The 20,049-nt window shown below is 38.4% G+C and overlaps 2 protein-coding genes across 3 annotated transcripts; both read left to right on the top strand.

Moving 5' to 3' along the window:
• The first annotated feature begins 1,736 nt into the window (after nt 1–1,736).
• trmt12 (tRNA methyltransferase 12 homolog) lies at nt 1,737–7,215 on the top strand. Its single transcript, XM_042419131.1, has 7 exons — nt 1,737–2,129; nt 2,822–2,990; nt 3,767–3,965; nt 4,067–4,217; nt 4,487–4,596; nt 4,845–5,002; nt 6,230–7,215. The coding sequence occupies exons 1-7, from the start codon at nt 2,077–2,079 to the stop codon at nt 6,605–6,607; spliced, it is 1,218 nt and encodes a 405-aa protein (XP_042275065.1). The 5' UTR covers nt 1,737–2,076; the 3' UTR covers nt 6,608–7,215.
• Nucleotides 7,216–8,266: 1,051 nt separating this feature from the next.
• sytl4 (synaptotagmin-like 4) lies at nt 8,267–20,044 on the top strand. 2 transcript variants are annotated; one of them, XM_042419949.1, is made up of 18 exons: nt 8,267–8,599; nt 8,705–8,769; nt 10,187–10,378; nt 11,697–11,912; nt 12,505–12,614; nt 12,824–12,935; nt 13,019–13,186; nt 13,655–13,754; nt 13,836–13,926; nt 14,034–14,128; nt 14,883–14,981; nt 15,546–15,724; nt 16,128–16,230; nt 16,748–16,909; nt 18,909–19,011; nt 19,097–19,205; nt 19,296–19,504; nt 19,836–20,044. In XM_042419949.1, the coding sequence occupies exons 3-18, from the start codon at nt 10,260–10,262 to the stop codon at nt 19,982–19,984; spliced, it is 2,124 nt and encodes a 707-aa protein (XP_042275883.1). In that variant the 5' UTR covers nt 8,267–8,599; nt 8,705–8,769; nt 10,187–10,259; the 3' UTR covers nt 19,985–20,044. The 2 variants fall into 2 exon arrangements, with proteins under 2 accessions (XP_042275883.1, XP_042275885.1); XM_042419951.1 differs by lacking the exon at nt 8,705–8,769.
• The last annotated feature ends 5 nt before the right edge of the window (nt 20,045–20,049 follow it).

Below are 20,049 nucleotides of genomic sequence, written 5' to 3'. Positions count from 1 at the left end.
TAATAATCTTATATTGACTATAACTATTCTTCAAAAATAAAAAATCTACAAAGAACATGTCTGTATTTATCTCAGCATTAACCTTTATTATTCTCTCTAACCGTTTAAAGTCAGTAATAATAATGACATTAGCATCCGCCATATAGACCATATACTGTGACAGGCTCCTGCTAAAAGTGATACAATGAAGGATCAATATTGGCTCAGCTCAGTCATAGAGCCATAATAGCTTTCTTGTTGCAATACAGAGGAGAGAAGATGGCACTTTATCAGAGGCAGTAGACGAGGGCTGGACCATAAATGACCCAGAGAGTGAACCAAACATCCTTCACTCTCAGTCCGTCTGGATGTTACAGACCAGAGGTAGAAAAGCTTCTGTGTTACCAGTCAGGATCTCTGCTGCTTACATCTCCTCCAGAGAAGAACATTATTAAAACATGACCCGTCTGACGCTGCTTTGACCAACCTGCCAATTCAGGTTCAAATGTACTCGTGACTACAGACAGATAAAAGTCAGAATTTAAATTCTGATGCCACTTTATGTTATGTAAGGAGAGATCAAGGAGGATGAGGTAGTTTGAGCTAAAGCGGAAAGCTGAAGAATGGCTGAAAATAGCATATAGATAACTTTATCACCAAAAAAGAAAATTATTTCACACCTGTACAATACAAAGACCAGCATATTCCAAGAAGACATTTGTGTATCTCAGACGCACATCTAGCAACTTAGTTAAAAATCAAAACAATACAATTGATGAACAAAACCAACAAAATTTTATATTCTACTTTATAATCTTTTAACTATTTACTACATACCCGTACAAACAATCGTTACATAATCTACCTGTACATTCTGTCAGCTGCCGTGATTAGATTTATTTTTTCATCTTTCTCATTAGAGACAATTCAAAATGTGTTGGTTTTTTTTAAAGGATAAGTTCACAATTTTTGATTTCCTTGCTGTAATCATTCCTCCTGTTCATACTGATCATTAGAAGATCCTTTACAATGTAAGTGATGGGGGACAAAATCCACAGGCCTCCTTCTGTACAAAAATGTATTTGAAAGTTTATCTGAAGCTAATATGAAGCTTCAGCCATCAAATCAAGTAGATATCTTTCAACGTTACAGTCTTTTTAGTGCCAAAGTCCCTCTTTTTGTTACTATACTTCCACCGCAGCTCAACAGGGAAACACTGTCTGAGGAAACACAAAGAGGGAATTTGATGCTAAAAAAGATGTGGCATGATGTGGCAGATATCCACTTGATATGACTAACTCAGACTGTTGAAGCCTCATATAAGCTTCAGATAAACTTTTAAATGCATTTTTGCACAAAATGACTGTGTGGACACACTGTGGATTTTGGCCTCTATCACTTACATTGAAAGCACATTTGATCTTTTAATAGTCAGTATGAACAGGAGGAATGATTACAGCAAGGAAAACCTATTTCAGTGTTCATATGGACACCTGACTGTTGTTTTAAGACACACTTGAAAAATTGTGAACCAGCCCTTTATGTCACTATTTTTTGACGCCTCTTAGGATATTGAAGTATTTCATTGTTCATACTAATATAATAAGCTATATTTTTAAAGCAATGAACTTACACAAGGTTAAATTACAAATTGGAAATCTTTGGTCGGCTGACATCTTTCTTTACTTTACTTTTATATTTTCTCAAAGACATGAAGCTAACTCAACTTTAAACTTTGGAGTTGTTTGTCTCCATCTATCGGCAACAGCGAGCAACTTGTCCAAACGGCTGCTGATTTATGTCCTCTTTTGATTTAGCAAAACGCTGTTGTTCTCCAAACAAATTATAACATAAAATAAACACATTATAATATTATAACACAGACGTCAACCATAAAATTAAACTTAAGACGCAGCCGTTTGTTTTTATGATAACTGTTATGTCGTAAATCGTCCGTTCGACATAATCGTCCGACTGGAAACAAGCACTGTGTGTTGTTGTGAAGGAGCTCGTCTACCTGTAACTTCAGTCGTGAGCTAGATCTGCACATTTGGACCGCCAGTCGTTGAAACTGTGGATTTGTTTGTTTACTTGCAAATGGACGGTGCACCCTGCCTTCGTGTGTCGCAGTGTCATGCTCAGCAGTTCAGGTAATCAGCTATCTAGTGAGTGAATGGCTGAAGCTAACTTGGCTAGCTGGCAGTTAGCATGTGAACCATAGATAGTAATGGGAACTACTGAACTAAGAGCAGTAAGCACAGAAAGATTTATACGTTTTCTTTGGCTGTCTGTACGAATTTTAATGTTACTTGTCTTTTAATAATATTGCTTTTTTAATTTTTTGATTGAACATATGGGCACAAAGGCAAGACATAAGCAGGAACATAAAATAATAATAGTCTATAACTACAGAATTAAATAACAAAACATACATCTTCACAAAAAGGAAACAACACAAAAAAAAACATTAATACGAACAAATATCATCAGCTGCATAACAAGAAATACACAGTCTATACATATAATCTTCTTGTCCTGTATATAGTTCACCATGTCCTGTGATATGTTAACTCCAATCCTCTCCCTGACTCAAAATATCCCACCAACGTTCAAACCTTTACTAATCCATTAGTCCACTGATACTTCAGAAACATTTTAAAACATTCTGTGTTAAGCTGTTGTCTTTTAGCGGCCATAAATATATATGCTTTTCCCCATCATAATGATGATGTTATTCAGGTTTTTTCCCCTCTTCATTTGTAATTTGTAATCCTCAAATTCCCAAGCATTATAGTAATAATATTACACTTTAATATTACATTAAATGTCTTTTATCTTCCAGGAAATGTCTACAGTCCCAAGGTGCTCTGGACCAAAGTTTGTGTTTACTGAAAGAGTCAGATGGGACTGTCCTTCTGCCCATCTTACAATCTTATTTATCACAACTTGATCTGCAGTTTTTCAGAGCGATGGTGGCTTCAGAGAGTACCTGTGAAATAGTTTGGAGTCAGGTAATGAACAACAACAACAACAACTGATCAATAGTAAACCTTTCTTTTCCTCTTCTCGGGTTTTTCTGTTCTGTTTGACTTTTCATGTCTTTATTTTAAGTGTAAAAAATGTGAAAACCAATATAGAGCTGCAGTGATTAGTGATAATTGATTAGTTGTCAACTATTAATTTAATTGCCAACTATTTTGATAATCAGTTAATTGTTTGGAGAAATTCTCTGAGTCCAGCCTCACATGAATATTTTCTATTTTCTTTAGTCCTCTACAACAGTAAACTGAATATCTTTGGGCTGTGGACTGTTGCTCAGGACAAAACAAGACATTTTAGCTTGGGAAACAGTAATTGACATGTTTGTTTTGACATTTTATAGACCAAAGTAATTAAATATAATATAAATATTATTTATAAAATATTTTACCAAGGGGTTATTGAAAAAAAATTTTTGACAGCTATTAAATGTGACAGTGACAGTCTTGATTTCAAATCCTAAGGGTAGAATCAAGTTCTTGTCAAGTGTTATAGAGTTTGCCTGGGACATTTGAGGTCACATCTTGAGCTGCAGTCAACAGTGATTGACACATTTCACCATTTTCTGACATTTTATAGATGAAGCAACTAATTGAGTAATTGAGAAAATAATCGACAGATTAATTGATAATAAAAATAATCATTACTTGCAGCCCTAAACCAATAAATGCATTCAATTAAAAAGAGTAATTTGCTGCATCTTGAAAGTTTTTTGATGTGTCTCCTTTGTGTCTTGTTTTTGCCACAGGCTTCTCTTCAGTCAAAGAAGGAGAGAGGTAGAACGAGTGGTAATAAACTAGAGAAAATCCTCCAGCAGCTGTTGGAGTCTAATGGAGAAAGATGGACGGAGGAGCTAAGGGGGGATATTCCTCGCAACTTCCAGCGGCATGGAGACTTAGTCCTGCTGGGAGACAACTGTTTCTCCCTGCCACTGTGGAAGAAAATGAGTACTGTCCTCAAACTTCATCACACATTTATTTATAAGAGAACCACCAAAGTAACTGAATAAGACATTTTTATTTGATTTTTTTGTTTGTACATTTTTTAGATCAACAGTTATGGAGTGCGGTAGCCAGAGGTCTGGGAGCAAAACGTCTGGCAAGAATGAGTCGAATATCCAGGGACGGATTTAGATCTCCCGTAGTGACGATGCTGTTAGGAGAGCACAGCTGGGTCAAACATGTGGACAATGGGATTAGGTGAGCCTCAGTGTAGTTTTTTTGTGTGTTTTTACAAAGGATGTATGCCATGTTTTGAGTATGTCTTGGATTGCTACCAGTTGTTTCTCTTTCTCTCTTAGTGTGTATGTTTTTATTATGTATGTTAAATTTTGTTCACACACTGCAAACCAATTTCTTTCCGAGATAATAATAATAAAGTTAATCAAGGATTAATCAAGTCTCAGTCAGTGATGGTCGTCTATTTGCGGCTGATTTGCCTGAGTCCAAATTCTTCATCTTTGTTGCAGTTATGAGTTTGATGTTACCAAATGCATGTTCTCAGCCGGAAACATAACAGAAAAGCTCCGAGTAGCTGGATTTGACTGCAGAGGAGAGACTGTGGTTGATTTATTTGCAGGTGGGAAAACTTACATTTCGTTTTTACTTAAACATCACAAAAGGGGGAATAGTAAGACACCTGTTATGTATCCTACAATCCAACACAGTGGTCCTGTAATAAACATAACATTTGTAGTCTTGAATTTTGTTTTTATCGCACATTTAGATGTTAATCTTGTTCAGAAAACTGGTACCATCAATTGTAATTAAACATAATTTGAATTATGATGTATGTTGTGTAACTAGTACAACTTTATCTTGTGTCAGGTATTGGATACTTCACTCTCCCATATCTGGTACACGCGGGGGCCTCACATGTTCACGCCTGCGAGTGGAACCCAGACGCAGTCGAAGCTCTACAGAAAAACCTTGCGGCCAACGGGGTGTTTGACCGCTGCACAATTCACCAAGGAGACAATCGACAAGTAATGTTTTTATATTCATTCCATACTGCTTATTGGTCATGTGTTGTTGACACACAATAACAGTATAAGATCTCTGTCCTAGTAATTGATTACTTCATTATAAGTGTTGACTTGTGCCCTCTGGTGGTTATATTTATTCCCGTATCCATTAAAAATCATACCAGCAAATATTGGAACCAGTCTAAGTGGTTTTGATGAGTTAACATCACAGTAAATCAATCAAATTCTGTTAAGATTCAGGTCATTTCTGGGAAAGAACCACAACTATCAGTGTGTGTCTACCACATCATCTATGTTGTCATAAATCTCTTAGACAGTCACCTCAGCTGAGGCTTGATAATTCATTTTTGTATAATTTCAGTGGAAATGTATTGTCATTTAATGAAAATGTAATATTTTAATTCACAATGATGTTGTTTCAGCTGATAACAAGCACCTTTTATTTCAAAACACAAACACAATATTTTATATAATATTTTTAAAAAATATATTTTTTCAACATCACATTTTTTTTATCATGAAAATGTGATTAACATTAAATTGTTTGTTTCTTTCTATGTGAATTTGCAGTTTTAAGCCACATTTTCATACAGTGTATTGATTTTAACTGTATAACCTCTGCAAAGAGTTTGTGTTACATGATGAATTAGATCGACCAAAGAACTAATTATTACATTTTGGTTGTTATCGAGGATTTCTGACACTTTTGATTTATTTTGATTTGTTTTAGCTTATTTAATGTGACAATGACAGACTTGATTTCAGAGCCTGAGGGTAGTTCTCTTGAGCTGTTACTACAATAAGTTACACAGCACAAGCTTGTATTGAACGTACTCCAAGTGCAGTCTGGTTCCTTTGTTTTCGTTTTGCTTGTGTTAGTTGTCTTTGTAGATTCCAGCCTAATTGCAAACACATTTCTGGCATCACAGCAGTGAAAAATATGTACTGGTCTTTTCTAAAAGTTCTGCAGAGTATAAAACATTAGAGAATCCTAAATATATATATGTTTCAACTGTATCAATTAAAAAATATCAGTGTCCATCCTTAAATTTACGGCTCTTTTTCAGTGCAGCAAAAACATTAAAGTTGAAATCATTGAGAATCATCAGGACTCATATAGTCAGTCTGTTTTGGGTTTTTTTTTTTTTTTTCTTTTTTGTGGATGGTGTTAAAAAACAATCCTCACCAATGTAACAGTTGTGTGTGTTTTTTTTTCTTTTTTCTCAGCTCCAGCTGTGTGATGTTGCTGACCAGGTGAACCTGGGCCTCATACCGAGCTCTGAGGACAGCTGGCCCGTCGCCTGTCGCCTGCTGAAGAAAACAACTGGTGGCATTTTACACATTCACCAAAATGTTACGTCACCGTTACCGAACACTGCAGCTATTCCGGAAATCAATGACGCCACCCAGAGGGTTTCCGGGAAGAAAGCTGACAGAGAGGTGTGGCATGCCTGGGCTGATGACACAGCAAACCGCATCACCTGTCTGTTAAAGGACATCACCGGCAAATCGTGGATAACAAACATCCGGCACATTGAGCATGTTAAGTCATATGCACCTCGTATTCACCATGTTGTGCTGGACTTGGAGTGCAGACCATCCTGAACTTGAGAGATAAACACAGATACTGGGTCCAAAATTTTAATATATTGCTTCATTCTAGAGTAAAAACAGTCAACTATGTGGTCACAGCTCACCACCTGGTTTCTATGATTATTGCCGCCTCTCTGGGTGTCATTTTTGCAGTCGGTGAAATCATCTGCTGCTGTGTTTTTACAGACCTTTATTTATCCAGGGAAGGTTCGCCGAGTACAAATGCTGTTTTTTTTAGAAACGCCTTCCTCACACTCAAACAGTTATAATCACATCTGAAAGCTGCCAAGTCGTACCACAATCACAGCCTTATCTGTTGTTGGCTACTGGTCAGCTCAACTGGAGCAGCTGAGGAGGGTTAAGTGAAGGGGTTAAGTGCCTTGCTCAAGGGCATCTCATGTGTAATATAAACCTGTAGAATGAAGTTTACTGACTACCACTGCTTCTTGACTCTCACATCAGCATGTTTTAATTTACAAAAACACTCAAACTAATTTAACTCCCATATTATGACTTGTTAAACAATAGTATTCTTGTATTTGGCATGATTTTAATGGTAAACCTCTTCAAAAATTTTGTACAAGACATGGACATTATATAAACATACTTCACCACTCTGACTTGTCTCATGTATCTTTGGAACCTCAGGAGGCACCAGCTAATTTTGACCAAAAATTGCTCATAAACAAACACCACCTTCACCATATTTTCACTTCTGAGCTACAGACGGGTGACAAATTAGTGAAAACACATTAGTGAAGGAACATACTGAATGCTGATGCTTCCACAAAGGGCATGAGGGGGGTCGTGAAGAATGTGGAAATTATGTGGATCATATGATATGGCCTTTCCAGTGATCAGAGCTCAGTTAAACAGCGATGGGAGATTTTGGAGCCAAATAAGGGCATATTTCTTTGCAAGAATTGTGGTCATACCTCCAGTAGTAGGTCAAGGCTCACTGAAGTCATTGTGGAGACTTGTGTCTTTGTACTACTTCCTAAACGAGTCCACTTTGGCAGACATATTTGGATTTTCTTAGTAAGCAATGACCCGTATGAGTGTAGAAACTTTTTATTCCTAGTTGCCTCATTAGTGTAGTATTAGTCTTATTAAATACAAAGTCAGCACAAGCCCACTCAAGCTTAATATCCCAGTCTGTAAATGCATGGAGGTACCTGGTTTTAGACTCTGACCATGTACACGTGTTGACACAACAAACACAGAAGTGATCTATACTGAAACTATTAGCTGTTTTAATCATTAATATTAAAGTCAACATAGACTCTCCCACTTAAATAATAGGATATCTATAAAGAGGCAAATAGGAGAAGAGACAAATATGGAGAAAAAAAAAACTTATTCATTTATAGTTTTGGAAGGAAAATATATGAAGTTTTTAGAGTTGTAAACGGAAATTACAACCTCCTTCGAGTGGCTTTAAAACTGTTGTGCCACTACAGGTAGTTTTTTTAGGCCAAGGGATAATTTGTTTAACAATGTCGTTCCACCATGACTTTGCATACGCCCTGCTAATAAATAATGACAAAGTAGGAAACCACACACGTACACACAATGTTTAGTGACTTTTTTCTCTAAATAGCAACGAATGCCTCGCTGTATTCATTTATATATTGCGTTTGACAAGTTTACAGTCTGATAAAGTTCCGTTTTTCTTTCTTTATAGGCAAAAAAAAAAAGCCAAAGCCCTGCACTTCCCGTTGTCCCAACTTTTCGCTCAAAAGAAACAATTTGGTGAGGAAGGGAACAGAGGTGTTGGACTGTTTCAATATGGGTCAAATTTTCCACATCCAGCTCTTCTGTGGTTAATAGGGCAAAGGAAATGCACCTGTCATGGAAAATGTTGAGAGGCGCTCCTGCCTGTCTGCTGCAAACTTTCCTTATCTTCCGGTACTCGGGACTCCTCTAGCGCACAAAGTCAACAGTTTTGGAGACGGGAGGCAAGAAGAAGAAGGAGGAGTAGAGAAAGGACAGCCGATTAGAGAGGTGAGAAACCCCGTCTATAAGTATCAGGCAGTATAATCATTTTTAAAATGCGTTGTTAGCTTATTTGCTACTTTAAACCGTTTTTTGGTTGTGTTTTCTGACAAGAATGTAGCCGTTGCCCATAGTGACGCAAGCTTTAATAGCGGAGTGAGTACGACTTTTAACAACAGGTGTGTAATTTTCTTTTAATTTGTTAGCCAAGCTAACGACATTTTATACTCTCTGTCTGATTTTAAGTTGTCTCTACTGTAATATTTGAATAGACAGCCTTCAAATAAGAGTTAACTGTTAGTGTTTTTAAGGACAATATGTGAATATGTTCAGCTTTCAGTTGGTAACGTAACGTACGTCAACGTTCGTTCGGCCGTTGGAGTCGCAGACGTTAGCAGCGCATCATGATTTATGATTTGATTTATTTCAACACAGTTTACAGCAGATAGGTTTTATCATTTTTGGGGGAAAAAAATACGCCAGTCAAACTTTTGTAATCTGCTGTTGTTGAGTTTCACGTTAATTCAAACTCTCTCATGTCAGTTTGTAAAAGCTTACATACCTAATTACACCGTGCTTTTCCAGTTAGAAAAAAACAGAAATCCGTCTCCATTATAATCTGTTTAGTGTTTGTAAAGAGTTGGTGCAGCAGTATCTCTGTCATCTGGAACAGACGCATGCGCCATTTCCTTGAAGGTTTGTTATGCCGAGACAAGTTGCCTTGCAGGTATTATTAAACTCCTGCTAGAGTTACTTGACCTCAGGCATTCAAACAATGAGGAAAAAAAGTTCCTGGGTTGTACTTGCAGTTTAGAAATGCAGCTTTCCTATTGATTAACTACTCTACATGTTCCCCTCTCACATGAATTTTATTTCCTTTTGAGTCAGTTCAAACTGAGCTTCAAGTTTCAGATGGGAACATGACAGATGACAAGCTTGATGTTTAAGCTACTGAACTCCACCCGGGTTTCTGTATCCTTAGAGGGTGGGAACCCTACATGATAGCCAAGTTCATGTTGTTTTTGCCTGTCCCAGCTAAATAGCCTTTCACCCTGCCAGAGGCTCTCTGTGGGATTTTAAAATCCTCTTGCATCCTGGTTCCTATTAGTCATTCATCATGTTTTGAAAGCTTAGTTTGGCCAGGGGCTTGGTCCAATGTCGTGGGCTGATTCCTGTCATCGCCTGGCGTGGAAAACATCTCTAATGGTCACTCTCTTTTGTCTTTGTGGTCAAGTTTTTAGGTTTCGACACACAAGAAAATAGCTCCAGTACTTGTTCTCCTAAACTATACATCATGAAGTTGCTGTAGATTGTTGACAATGAGATTTAGATAATCTTAGATAAACGAACCATCTCCGGCATGGCGGAGTTATATAGTAGTAGTCCGAAGATTCATTGCATGGAGGCCAACAGGAAGAGAGAAAGGTCACTCAGTCATCTACTGTCTCTGCTTGTCTGTATCTTAATCACCACAGGACATCAAGTCACTAAGTTCCTCTTTTTACAGCAGGCTGCCTTACATGAGATCATAAAAAAACAGTCTCTCTGGTAGTAAACAGTCATCAGTTAACTCCTGATGTTCTGTTTTGTCTTCAGACCTTCTCCATGCCACTGCCTCTGAGTCGTCCCAGTTAACCTGTGCTGAGGGCTCTTTAGTAAAAAAGCGACAATGCCCCAGGCTGCCGACATGATCAACCTGGGCTTTCTGTCTGACTCTGAGCGGGAGCTGATCCTGGAGGTGCTGCAACGGGACAAAGAGCTGAGGCTGGCAGAGGAGCAGCGAGTGAGGTGAGAAGAAATCACTTCCTGTTAACTGTCCTAAATGGTTAATTTGCTTTATTTTTTCCCACTTACTAGTGATGAATTTACTGAAAAATATTAAAACTTAAACCTAACTAGTTCAAGTTCACCCATGCATTTGATATTTATTGTTATTAGAGCGTGGCCAATGTACGGGTCGATATTAGCTCAATGCAGATATATAACTATTGCTGTATGTGTTAGCCATTAAACACTGAGAACATACACTACAGAAATGTGTGTTTGGTGTAGTTTAAAAAGGTTGCACACACTGAAGTTTATTCAAATGTGGAATATTTTGGTCACGAAATTAGAAAATGTTAAATTAATATATTCAATATTTTAAGGAACTTTGGCCAATATATTGTTAATGTGATTTTGTTTCTTTACTCTTAATTATCTGTATCAGCATCATAAATCTAGTGTTGGTCGGGTTATCGTTATTACGTTTTAATGTGGGTATTTAATGTATGTTGTATGATTTGGACTGAGTATTGAACTGAGTACCAGCTGAACTGTGTCCGCACCGAATGTAGCATCAACAACTGTCAAACACTTAAAGTCTTAATCTTGTTTACTTATTAATTAATTAGACATTTCCAGATCTAAAACATCATTTTACATTTTAAAAATGTGCTTTTTATTTAGGAGAAAATCTTGTGCAGCTTCTTGTGTTAAGATAACATTAAACACTGATGCTTTGAGAAGTTTGGCATGTTTTTCAGATCAGAAAATATTTAATTATATTCCTCAAACTAAAGTATTGAAAGGAAAAAAAAGTATTGCTCTGGTATCTGTAGCAAAACTTGGGTATCTTACTGGCACCAGTAGTTCAAACATTACCCAACCCTAGTTGCTGAGTGCCGAAGACAAATTTACACTAGAGGCCTTATAGTGGACAACAAATTATTTCTTATCCTAATATACACTTTTTCTCTTGTTGCAGTTTGCATAACTTCAACTTAGGGCTGGGCTATAATTCAGTATTATCTTTTATAACAGAGTGGTATGTTAAAGATGTGAAATTGTGTTTTAATTTTATAAGAATCGGATAAAATAAAATGTCAGCTACACAACAGTGGAAGACAGTTAAATGCATTGAACGTAATTTGATTATTTTACATGATTTCTGCATACATTTTCCATATTTGTATGTCCACATTGAGAAGAAACATGTGTTGATATTGTGATATTGACTTCAACCACATTGCTTAACCGCAGTGGTTGATTTAGATGTGACGTTAAAGGACAAAAACCTCTAACACTTGCACTTGCATGGCGTTCATGTCATTTCTTTTTGTCTCAGGAAGCTGAAGACAGACTTGCTGGACATTAAGAGGAAAGGGGCTAAGCGTGGCAGCGGAAGATACAGTGAGCGTAGTTGTGGCCGATGCCTGGAGCCTCTGAGTCGACTGAATGTTTTCTCCAGCCAGTGTAAGATGTGCAATCACAATGTGTGCCAGAAATGCCGAACAGTCTTCCCCGATGGATCCTGGCTGTGCAGTGTGTGTGCCAAAGAGTCGTAAGAGACAGTTTTGTTTATACTTTCTCTTCTTTACTTGCTAGAATAACAGTATTCCAGCATGTCTTGATCAGAACAACTTGTCTTAAAGTCAAAATCATCATTTAAAAGACTGAAACTCCAGCATGTTGTGCTTATATCTCTAAATTTGACCATTGTAGATACATTTTATCTTTGCATGAGAAAAATATGAAGTGTACCAGAAGCATTATGGATCAACAAATAAAAAATATAAACTGTGCAAGGAGGAAATCCAGTATCAGTGGTATGCAACGTGACTGGCCAATATTCAATATGGAGTTTTATAAAGGCTTATATTACTTATATTACAGTCAAATATACTGTATATCTGTCCATACAGTTAACCTCCTCACCCTGTTTCCTCTCAATTAGCTGTAGAGTTTGTTGCTGACAAAATAGATGTATCCATGGAAACAGTAGCGACGTAAACTATAATAACAAGCAATACTGTCGCCAAATATGAACGAGATCACCATAGTCTACTCACACCATGCTGGTTAAACATCAACCATCAACCACCATCACTGAGTGTAAATTTTTCTCAATTTAGGCCTTTAAAACTGTCTTACAGGGAGATGAAGAAAATGACAGGTGACTGGTTCTACGATCAACGGGTCAACCGTTTCTCCACAATGACTGGACACGACCTAGTGAGAAGCTCGCTCAAAAAGAGGCCTCAGTGTGAGTACAGGAAGAGGAAGTGGGTATCAACAGTTCGACCAGGAATGTAAACAGCTCTTAGCATGGGCTGAATGAAATGCCCGCGCTCACTGGAATGTTGTCCCAGTTCAACAGTAGAGGGAGGAAAATGTTAGAGAAATACAGTAACATGATACCACTTTTGTTTAACCGGTATGGTGGCGTGATTGAACTTTTTGTCTGTGTTGTAGTGAAGAGGCGTGAAACAACGGGAGAAATTCTGTTGAGAAGTACAGAAATAAATCCAGACCCACCCACTCCTGTTCCTCGGCCCAGGCAGAAAAATCTAACAACAAACAAAGGGTATTTTTCTTAATATTAATGTCACAATTTTATGAACACCGATTTTAGATTATTTAAACATTTTGTCACATTTTCTCTCACAGTCATTTAAGTGAGAATTCGGGGTCAATCGCTTCAATGGAGTCATATGATTCAAAGGAGGATGTTTTGTCAAAGCCACCGCCCAGTGACACAGAGTCTGCAGAAAACGCCAGCTTAGGTAGCAATAAAACTGAGACCGAGTCTGGACGTGTGACCCCTGATCTAGCAAGGTAAACTCACCTATAGTTATTCTACAAGCTATTAACATTACCCACTAACTTCAAAAGCAGCATTTGAGACAGGAAGTGTTTTGAACCTCTTCATCCTCCGTTTGTCAATTTCATGCTGGTCAAGTGCGCAACTTGAAATCTAGTGTAGTTAGTGGCTGAGATGATCAGGGCTGGGTCAGATATCTTTGAAAAACAGTAAAGTCTATCTAAAAAATAGTTTTTAATAGCATGAGGCACCTCAGGAATCCTGAGGGGGATACATAGTTTTTCTTGTGCATGTGACCTCATGCTTTGTGGTTAAAATGGATCCCACAGATGGCATAAAAAATATGCTGAGCTGTCTCAAACGCCAATGTCAGACCACTGGGGATTGGGGGATTAGACAGATTTAGAAACACAGGTCCACACACAAAATGTGACAGTTATTTTGTATTTATTTGAATGAAAAAAGTTTGTATTGTCATCCAGGAAAGAGACGCACTCAGTTCCATCCAGCGTTTCCAGTCAGACTGTCCCAGTCAAGGCAGATACAGTCAGCGTTCACAGCAACAACTCAATAGCAAACACTGTAAGATGTTTTTCAAGTGGACATGTTTCTATTATATTGTTGTTTTATCTGCTCTTCTAAATCCCTGTTTCTGTCACTTAGGCCCCAGAAGTAAAACAGGTCAGTCCGAGCCCAGAGTTGGATGTTGATAGACTCTTTAAGAAGAGCGTTAAACGAGCCCCAAAGCCTTCTGGTAAGCATCTCATATTCCTCTGTGCAATGCTGTTTTTTCCTTCCTTAACCAAAGAGAAATATGTCGGTGTAATGCATCTTCATTTCTGGTCTGTATGTTCAACACAGAATACGTATCGACACTGGATCTCCGTGAGGAACCGGACACATCGGCGGCCTCAATGGGCAACAGGAGCCGTTCTGTACCAGGCTTAGACGTGAAGGTAATTAGATTTCGGAAAAATATAACTGCCCTTAGACTGTTTTGTCTTTAATCTGTTATGTTTAACAATGTTTTTATTTTGTTTTATTTTTTTAAATATTTCCATCAGTATTTCCTTAAATGCCTGGAACTGGATTCGTCTGCCATGTTGGCTTCAATTTTCCCTTTTTTTTAGGAGTGACACTTTTTCCATTTATGTCTTTATAATGTTGTAATTTTTCAGCATCCCCAACACTACTACTTCATATTTCCATGTCCAAGAATGATATTAGTAGTGATACTAAGAGCGTCAGAGAAGAACTTTACATCACACATTTAATTCTGGTCCATTGAGGCTATTTTCAGGCTATTATCTCCTTTTCTGTGGTGGATTATTCCCTTTGTGATTTGTTGAAGATCTGGCATTTACAGTTGTTTCAAATAGTTTAAAACTTTTTTCTGCTATTTAACTTGATTATAATTGTATTGGGAGGATCTACATTTGGCCAGACATGGGTGCAGTTGTCCAAGTGACATCCCCAATGGACTGCTGGTGTAGATATTTTTCTCTGAGCTCCTTTACTGCATCAGATTCTCCAACCGTTGTTTATATTCATTACACAAAAATCAATTCCTGGTAATGCAGACTTATGTTGGGGTTTTTTTGTTTTTGTTTTTCCATAAATCCTTATAACAGTCGAGGAAAATCTGATTAGGGGAGAAATCCCATTGTGTGTCTATGATCAGGCTTCTAAATGTTAATTATGATACCACAGGAAGATGAAGAAGAAGAAGAGGAGGAGGATATTGACAGCTTAGTTAGCTTTCATAGAAGGACAGTGGCTTCGAGCTCCTCCAGCCTGCACGGCTCAAAGGTAAAGTACATTTTGACATCTTTCACAGCTCGTATTAGTCTGCTAAAGGCTCTTTGAAGAGCAGCTCATTATGTCTCTCAGGACGGAACTGATGTTAGATAATCTGAACGAGCTATAACCTCAGGATATCCTCCAGCAAGTAAGGAAGTGTGAAGTCGATGTGTTCGGTTTCGTAAAAAAACGTTTCTATAGTTACCGAAGCCTCGGGGGAAGCAAAGCTGAGGCCAACGTGTCTTTCATGCTGTCACTCTGGATTCAGATATTGACAGAAACATCCTGATCTGTTCATTTCTTTTTTTTCACAGACTCACTGTCTGTTAACCTTCCAGCGTTTTATTTGTTACATATGGTTTCTTTGTTTCCCTGTCATTTCCTTTTCAGATGTAGGCAAAGTCTGATAACAGGAAAATTATTTTAAGCTTAATCTGCAGCATTACGCCTGAAGGGCATAACTGTCCAAATATTATCTAAATGTCAGTATGTGGTATTAATGAAACTTAGAACAAGCGCAGGAATCTTGTTAATGATTATTTATTCAAGTCAAGTGTATGTATGTCTCTCCAGAGCACACTGGGCAGCCTGATGAGTATTTACAGTGAAGCAGGAGACTACGACAGTGTGGACGTGAGCGGAGACGTCGTCTTCTCCATAAGCTATGTCGAACGCACCCAGAGCCTCCAGGTCTTCATCAAGGAGTGCCACGGGCTGGCCTCTGGCGATGCCTCGCGGCACATCTCTAACCCGTAAATATTAAAAACTTTCTCTTTTTCAACTCAACCTAGATTGATAGATAGAGAAGTCAAGGAAAAACACAATTTATATCATGTTTTGTTCAAACCTTGGCCTTCTGTTTTGAGCCTTGTTGATTATGGCTCTGAAAGACAAATGTTTCTACTGCACATACACCCCTCAGTGATGTTAACACAGCTTTGATCAGTGAAGATAAGAGGTTGCTGTGTTTACAAAGTCTTGATAATCACGTCCCAGAGGTGATTACATGAGCTTCACAGGAAATTGAATGTCAACAGATATTTTTCACAGCATTTAGTCAGGAAATGTAGCAGCAAGAGTCTGGAGAGTTTGCATGGGGGGGGGGGACACACAAACACAGTCTGACATATTCTTTCTGTTTGTTTGTCTTTTCAGTTATGTCAAATGTTACCTTCTCCCTGACAAATCTCGCCAGAGCAAAAGGAAGACCAGCATCAAGAGAAACACCCTCAACCCCGTCTACCAAGAAACACTGAAGGTGATGCTCTATATCCGAACCGCAACTGTTGACCTTATTCTGTTGACTCTGTGTCACTCCCTGATTAGTGACCTTGCACCATGCCTGCTGCAAATAATGACCACACCTACAGAGACTTAAAGATTGATATTGACATTGCAGATTAGAATAGCTGTTGTCAAATATTGATTTTGGTCCTGGCCTCCAATGTAGAGCTTAAATACAGCAACACACAAAACTCCTGAAAAGGAAATTACCCAGATAAGTCAATTTGTGCATAATTATGGATCTGTACTTTCGGATTTGCTCTTTAAAAAGGTTTGGAAGAAGGAAATAATTTTTGAAGAAGGAAATTATTTTTGAAGATCTAAGATTAAGGGATGCGTTCATCTTCTGCTTTAATCTAAGTTCCATGATTTATTTAAAGCTCCCTCAGCACCACGGCATTAAAATTATATAAGACTTCTCCATCACTGTATCAGTATCAAGGCAGGCCTTTGATGCATCCGGTCTTCTCCTCTTTCTCCTCCATCGCCAGTACTCCATCAGCCGCTCTCAGCTGTTCACTCGATCCTTGTTGATATCAGTCTGGCATCATGGTCGGCTCACCCGCAATGCTTTCCTGGGAGAGGTGGAGATCCCTCTGGACTGCCGAGACCTGGACTCCCCGGAGGAGGAGCGAGTGGCACTCATGTCAAAGGTAAATCAGAGAAACTGAATTTATAATTAACTCTGTGTAACGGAGGATTGACTTTTTAAAAAAATGTGTTTTGTTTGTCCATTATGGTCATGTAGACACAATAAACACACCTCAAGGAAAAAGATTTAAAGGTGCTCTGTAGAGTTCTCTCGTAAACAAAGTTTCTGTTGACATTCAGTGTTTCTCACCAAATGCATTGTGAGTTTCCTTGTGGGAAAGTTTGAAACCTGCGTTGTTTACATACATGTCTTCTCGTTCCCTGCACTTGTTGACGCATTGCTGCACTTGTAGATCAGTGGAAAAGTGTGAACCATTGGCATGAACGGGTATTGTATCACTCACATGTACGTGTGTGTACATGTGTGTCCTCGTGTGTGTGTGTGTGTGTGCTCTAGAGCTAACAAAACAGTCGGGTACCTTTTTAAACTCGCAATTATAACTAGAAGAGTGTGAATTTGAGTCACAACAAAGGCCAAAATGTGGCCTGTAGCAGACTTGTTTTTAGCCTAGCCAATCGACGGAAATGTCTTTTGCTGCAGTTGTTGATCACTTGCAGCCCCTACCCGCCGGTAAAGAGGAGTGAGTAATCAGCAGTCAGTGTCGGTATAAAATGTGCTGTAAAACAGGTTTTTCAACACTTGTGAATCACTGCAGCAACAAGAGGTCTTTGAACATACAGTCATAAATGTGCACAAAAAATATTAGGCTGATGGGTCCAGTTGTATGCAAGATTAGCTGGGGACAGATACACACACACACACACACACACACACACACGCACATACACACGACCAAACACATGCTGATGATGATATTACCACAAACATGCATAATATTAGGTTGAAGGCCATTTGTTATCATTTGTCAGAGATAATTAAGGTCTTGCGGTCAGCAGTTTGATGTGCAAGTTTTTAAAGAAACATTAGACAGTAACGGTGCTCAAAAGAAGGCCAAATCATCTGTGACAAAACTGCACATGGATCAGGACATTTGGACTGCAATAAACTATTATTTTCATTATCAATAAATCTGCCAACTATTTTTTTCAATCTGTTGTTTGGTCTGTAAAATGTCAGATATAGTGAAAAATGTCCATGGCAGTTTCCTGAAGCTGAGTGTGATGTCTTCAATTTGCTTTTTTTGTCTGACTAAACCTGAGATATTCAGTTATTATCACATAAGTCAAGGAAGAGCAGACAATCCTCAAGACTAAGAAACTGGAACAAATGAATTTTTGTTATTTTACGAAAAATTACTTAATCAATTATCATAATAGTTACTGATATAATTGATTAATTAATTGTTTCAGCTCTAAGGGATATTTAGGGGAAAACTCTTGTGGAGGTTATGACATCTAAACTAATCGTATAAAATAAAAGTCACAAGCTGGAACTAACAAACAGGAGTACGACAGACGTACAGAATATAGAAGCTAACAAACTAACAAGTGATGGTTCATGTTCATGAAGCGTTTATAATATTTTGTCTGCAGTATCTGACAGTGCAGACGACACGATTGGCCCAAAAGTTTAAAGCAAAGCAAAACAAGGTTTCATGAGGAGCAGAGCGGATATCACGGATATGTTGGTATCACTGGATATTTTAGCAGATATGGGAGTAGAAATTGCATTGCATGAAAAAATACCAAGATTGTGTTTGAGGGAATTTAGAAAGTGTTGTCGTTACATGTTTTATCCAGCTGAGGGCGCTCTAAACTTACAACATTTAAGAACAGTCAGATGCAGGCGAGTTATTTGTTTACCAGAAAATATCAGGCCACTGCACACTAATTTGTTATAACTCTATTTTACATGTTAAATGTTTATTAGTTGATATATTATTGTCTTTTTTTAACACTCAAAATATCAACATCTGCCTCAGTTATTCAGCGTCTGTCTGGCTGTAGTGTGGAGACCTACATGTTAGGAGGAATAACGCGTTTAATATATTATTGCTTGCATTAAGAACTCAAGAGTCTTAATGTACTTCTCTTCAACAGGCCGCCTCTCTGCCGGCTTCAGCCTTCGCTCAGTACAAAGGAGAATTGGTGATCTCTTTGAAGTATATCACACCTAAAAAGCCCACAACAGAGAAAATCAAAGGTAAGACTGTGACACGGAAACCGCATTTAGCTCTGCCTGCATTTGATACACTTTGCCTCAAATCTCTGAGTGTCTGTCTCCGCAGGCAAAAAGGCGGTGACTGAGGAAGGGGGAGAACTGCACGTCTTAATTAAAGAGGCAAAGAATTTGATGGCAATGAAAGCAGGAGACACATCAGATAGCTTTGTAAAAGGGTTAGTGATAAACCACCTTAAAGAGAAATCCACTACATTCCCATTTAAACATCTGTCTTTTTGAAGCTAACTGTGTTTGTGTTGCCGCAGGTATTTGTTCCCATCAAAAGCAAAGAGCACAAAGAGAAAGACTCCAGTTGTGAAGAAGAACCTGAACCCTCACTACGACCACACGTTCGTGTACAAGGATCTGGCTCTGGAGCAGCTGAAGGGGATGTGTCTGGAGCTCACGGTGTGGGACAGAGAGGCCATGTTGAGCAACGAATTCCTGGGAGGAGTGCGCCTCAGCTCCGGCAAAGGTGAGATCAATCCAGACTTTTTTTGCTTTTTCATCTGCCTTTCAGGGCTCACAGGAGGTTTAGTTTTCTGAAAATTATATATTTCTCTCACTGCAGTGAAGGTGAATTCAATTGAAGTTATCTTCCCTTTTTCAGGTTTAAATAGTTTTATTGTCAAAGTGTAATTGCCTTTGACAGAATGACACACTAGATTGCTGCTAAAGCACTGACGAGGCTTTCATGTCTTTTTTTTTTTTCCCCCGGTGTGAAAAATGAGTAAAAGCAATTTGCCATCATTAATGACAGACTCCTCACTAATTCTGCATTCACTTTGTAATCTTTGACCCTTCAGGCACCATAAAAATAGGAAAGGAGGAAATGGAAATGGACTCCATTGGAGAGGAGGTCAGTATGTGGCAGAAGATGATGCAGTACCCCGACTCGTGGGCAGAGGGCACTCTTCCACTGCGTTCCACTATGGGGAAGGAGAAGGGCAAATGAGGACTACACACTCAGCAGCAGCCTGGACCGTTGGAAATAAAGACACTGAAATGGGAAGAATCTGT

Source organism: Thunnus maccoyii, chromosome 8 (assembly GCF_910596095.1).
Source record: "Thunnus maccoyii chromosome 8, fThuMac1.1, whole genome shotgun sequence".
NCBI classification, from domain to species: Eukaryota; Metazoa; Chordata; class Actinopteri; order Scombriformes; family Scombridae; genus Thunnus; species Thunnus maccoyii.
This window is presented reverse-complemented; position numbering and strand designations above follow the sequence as displayed.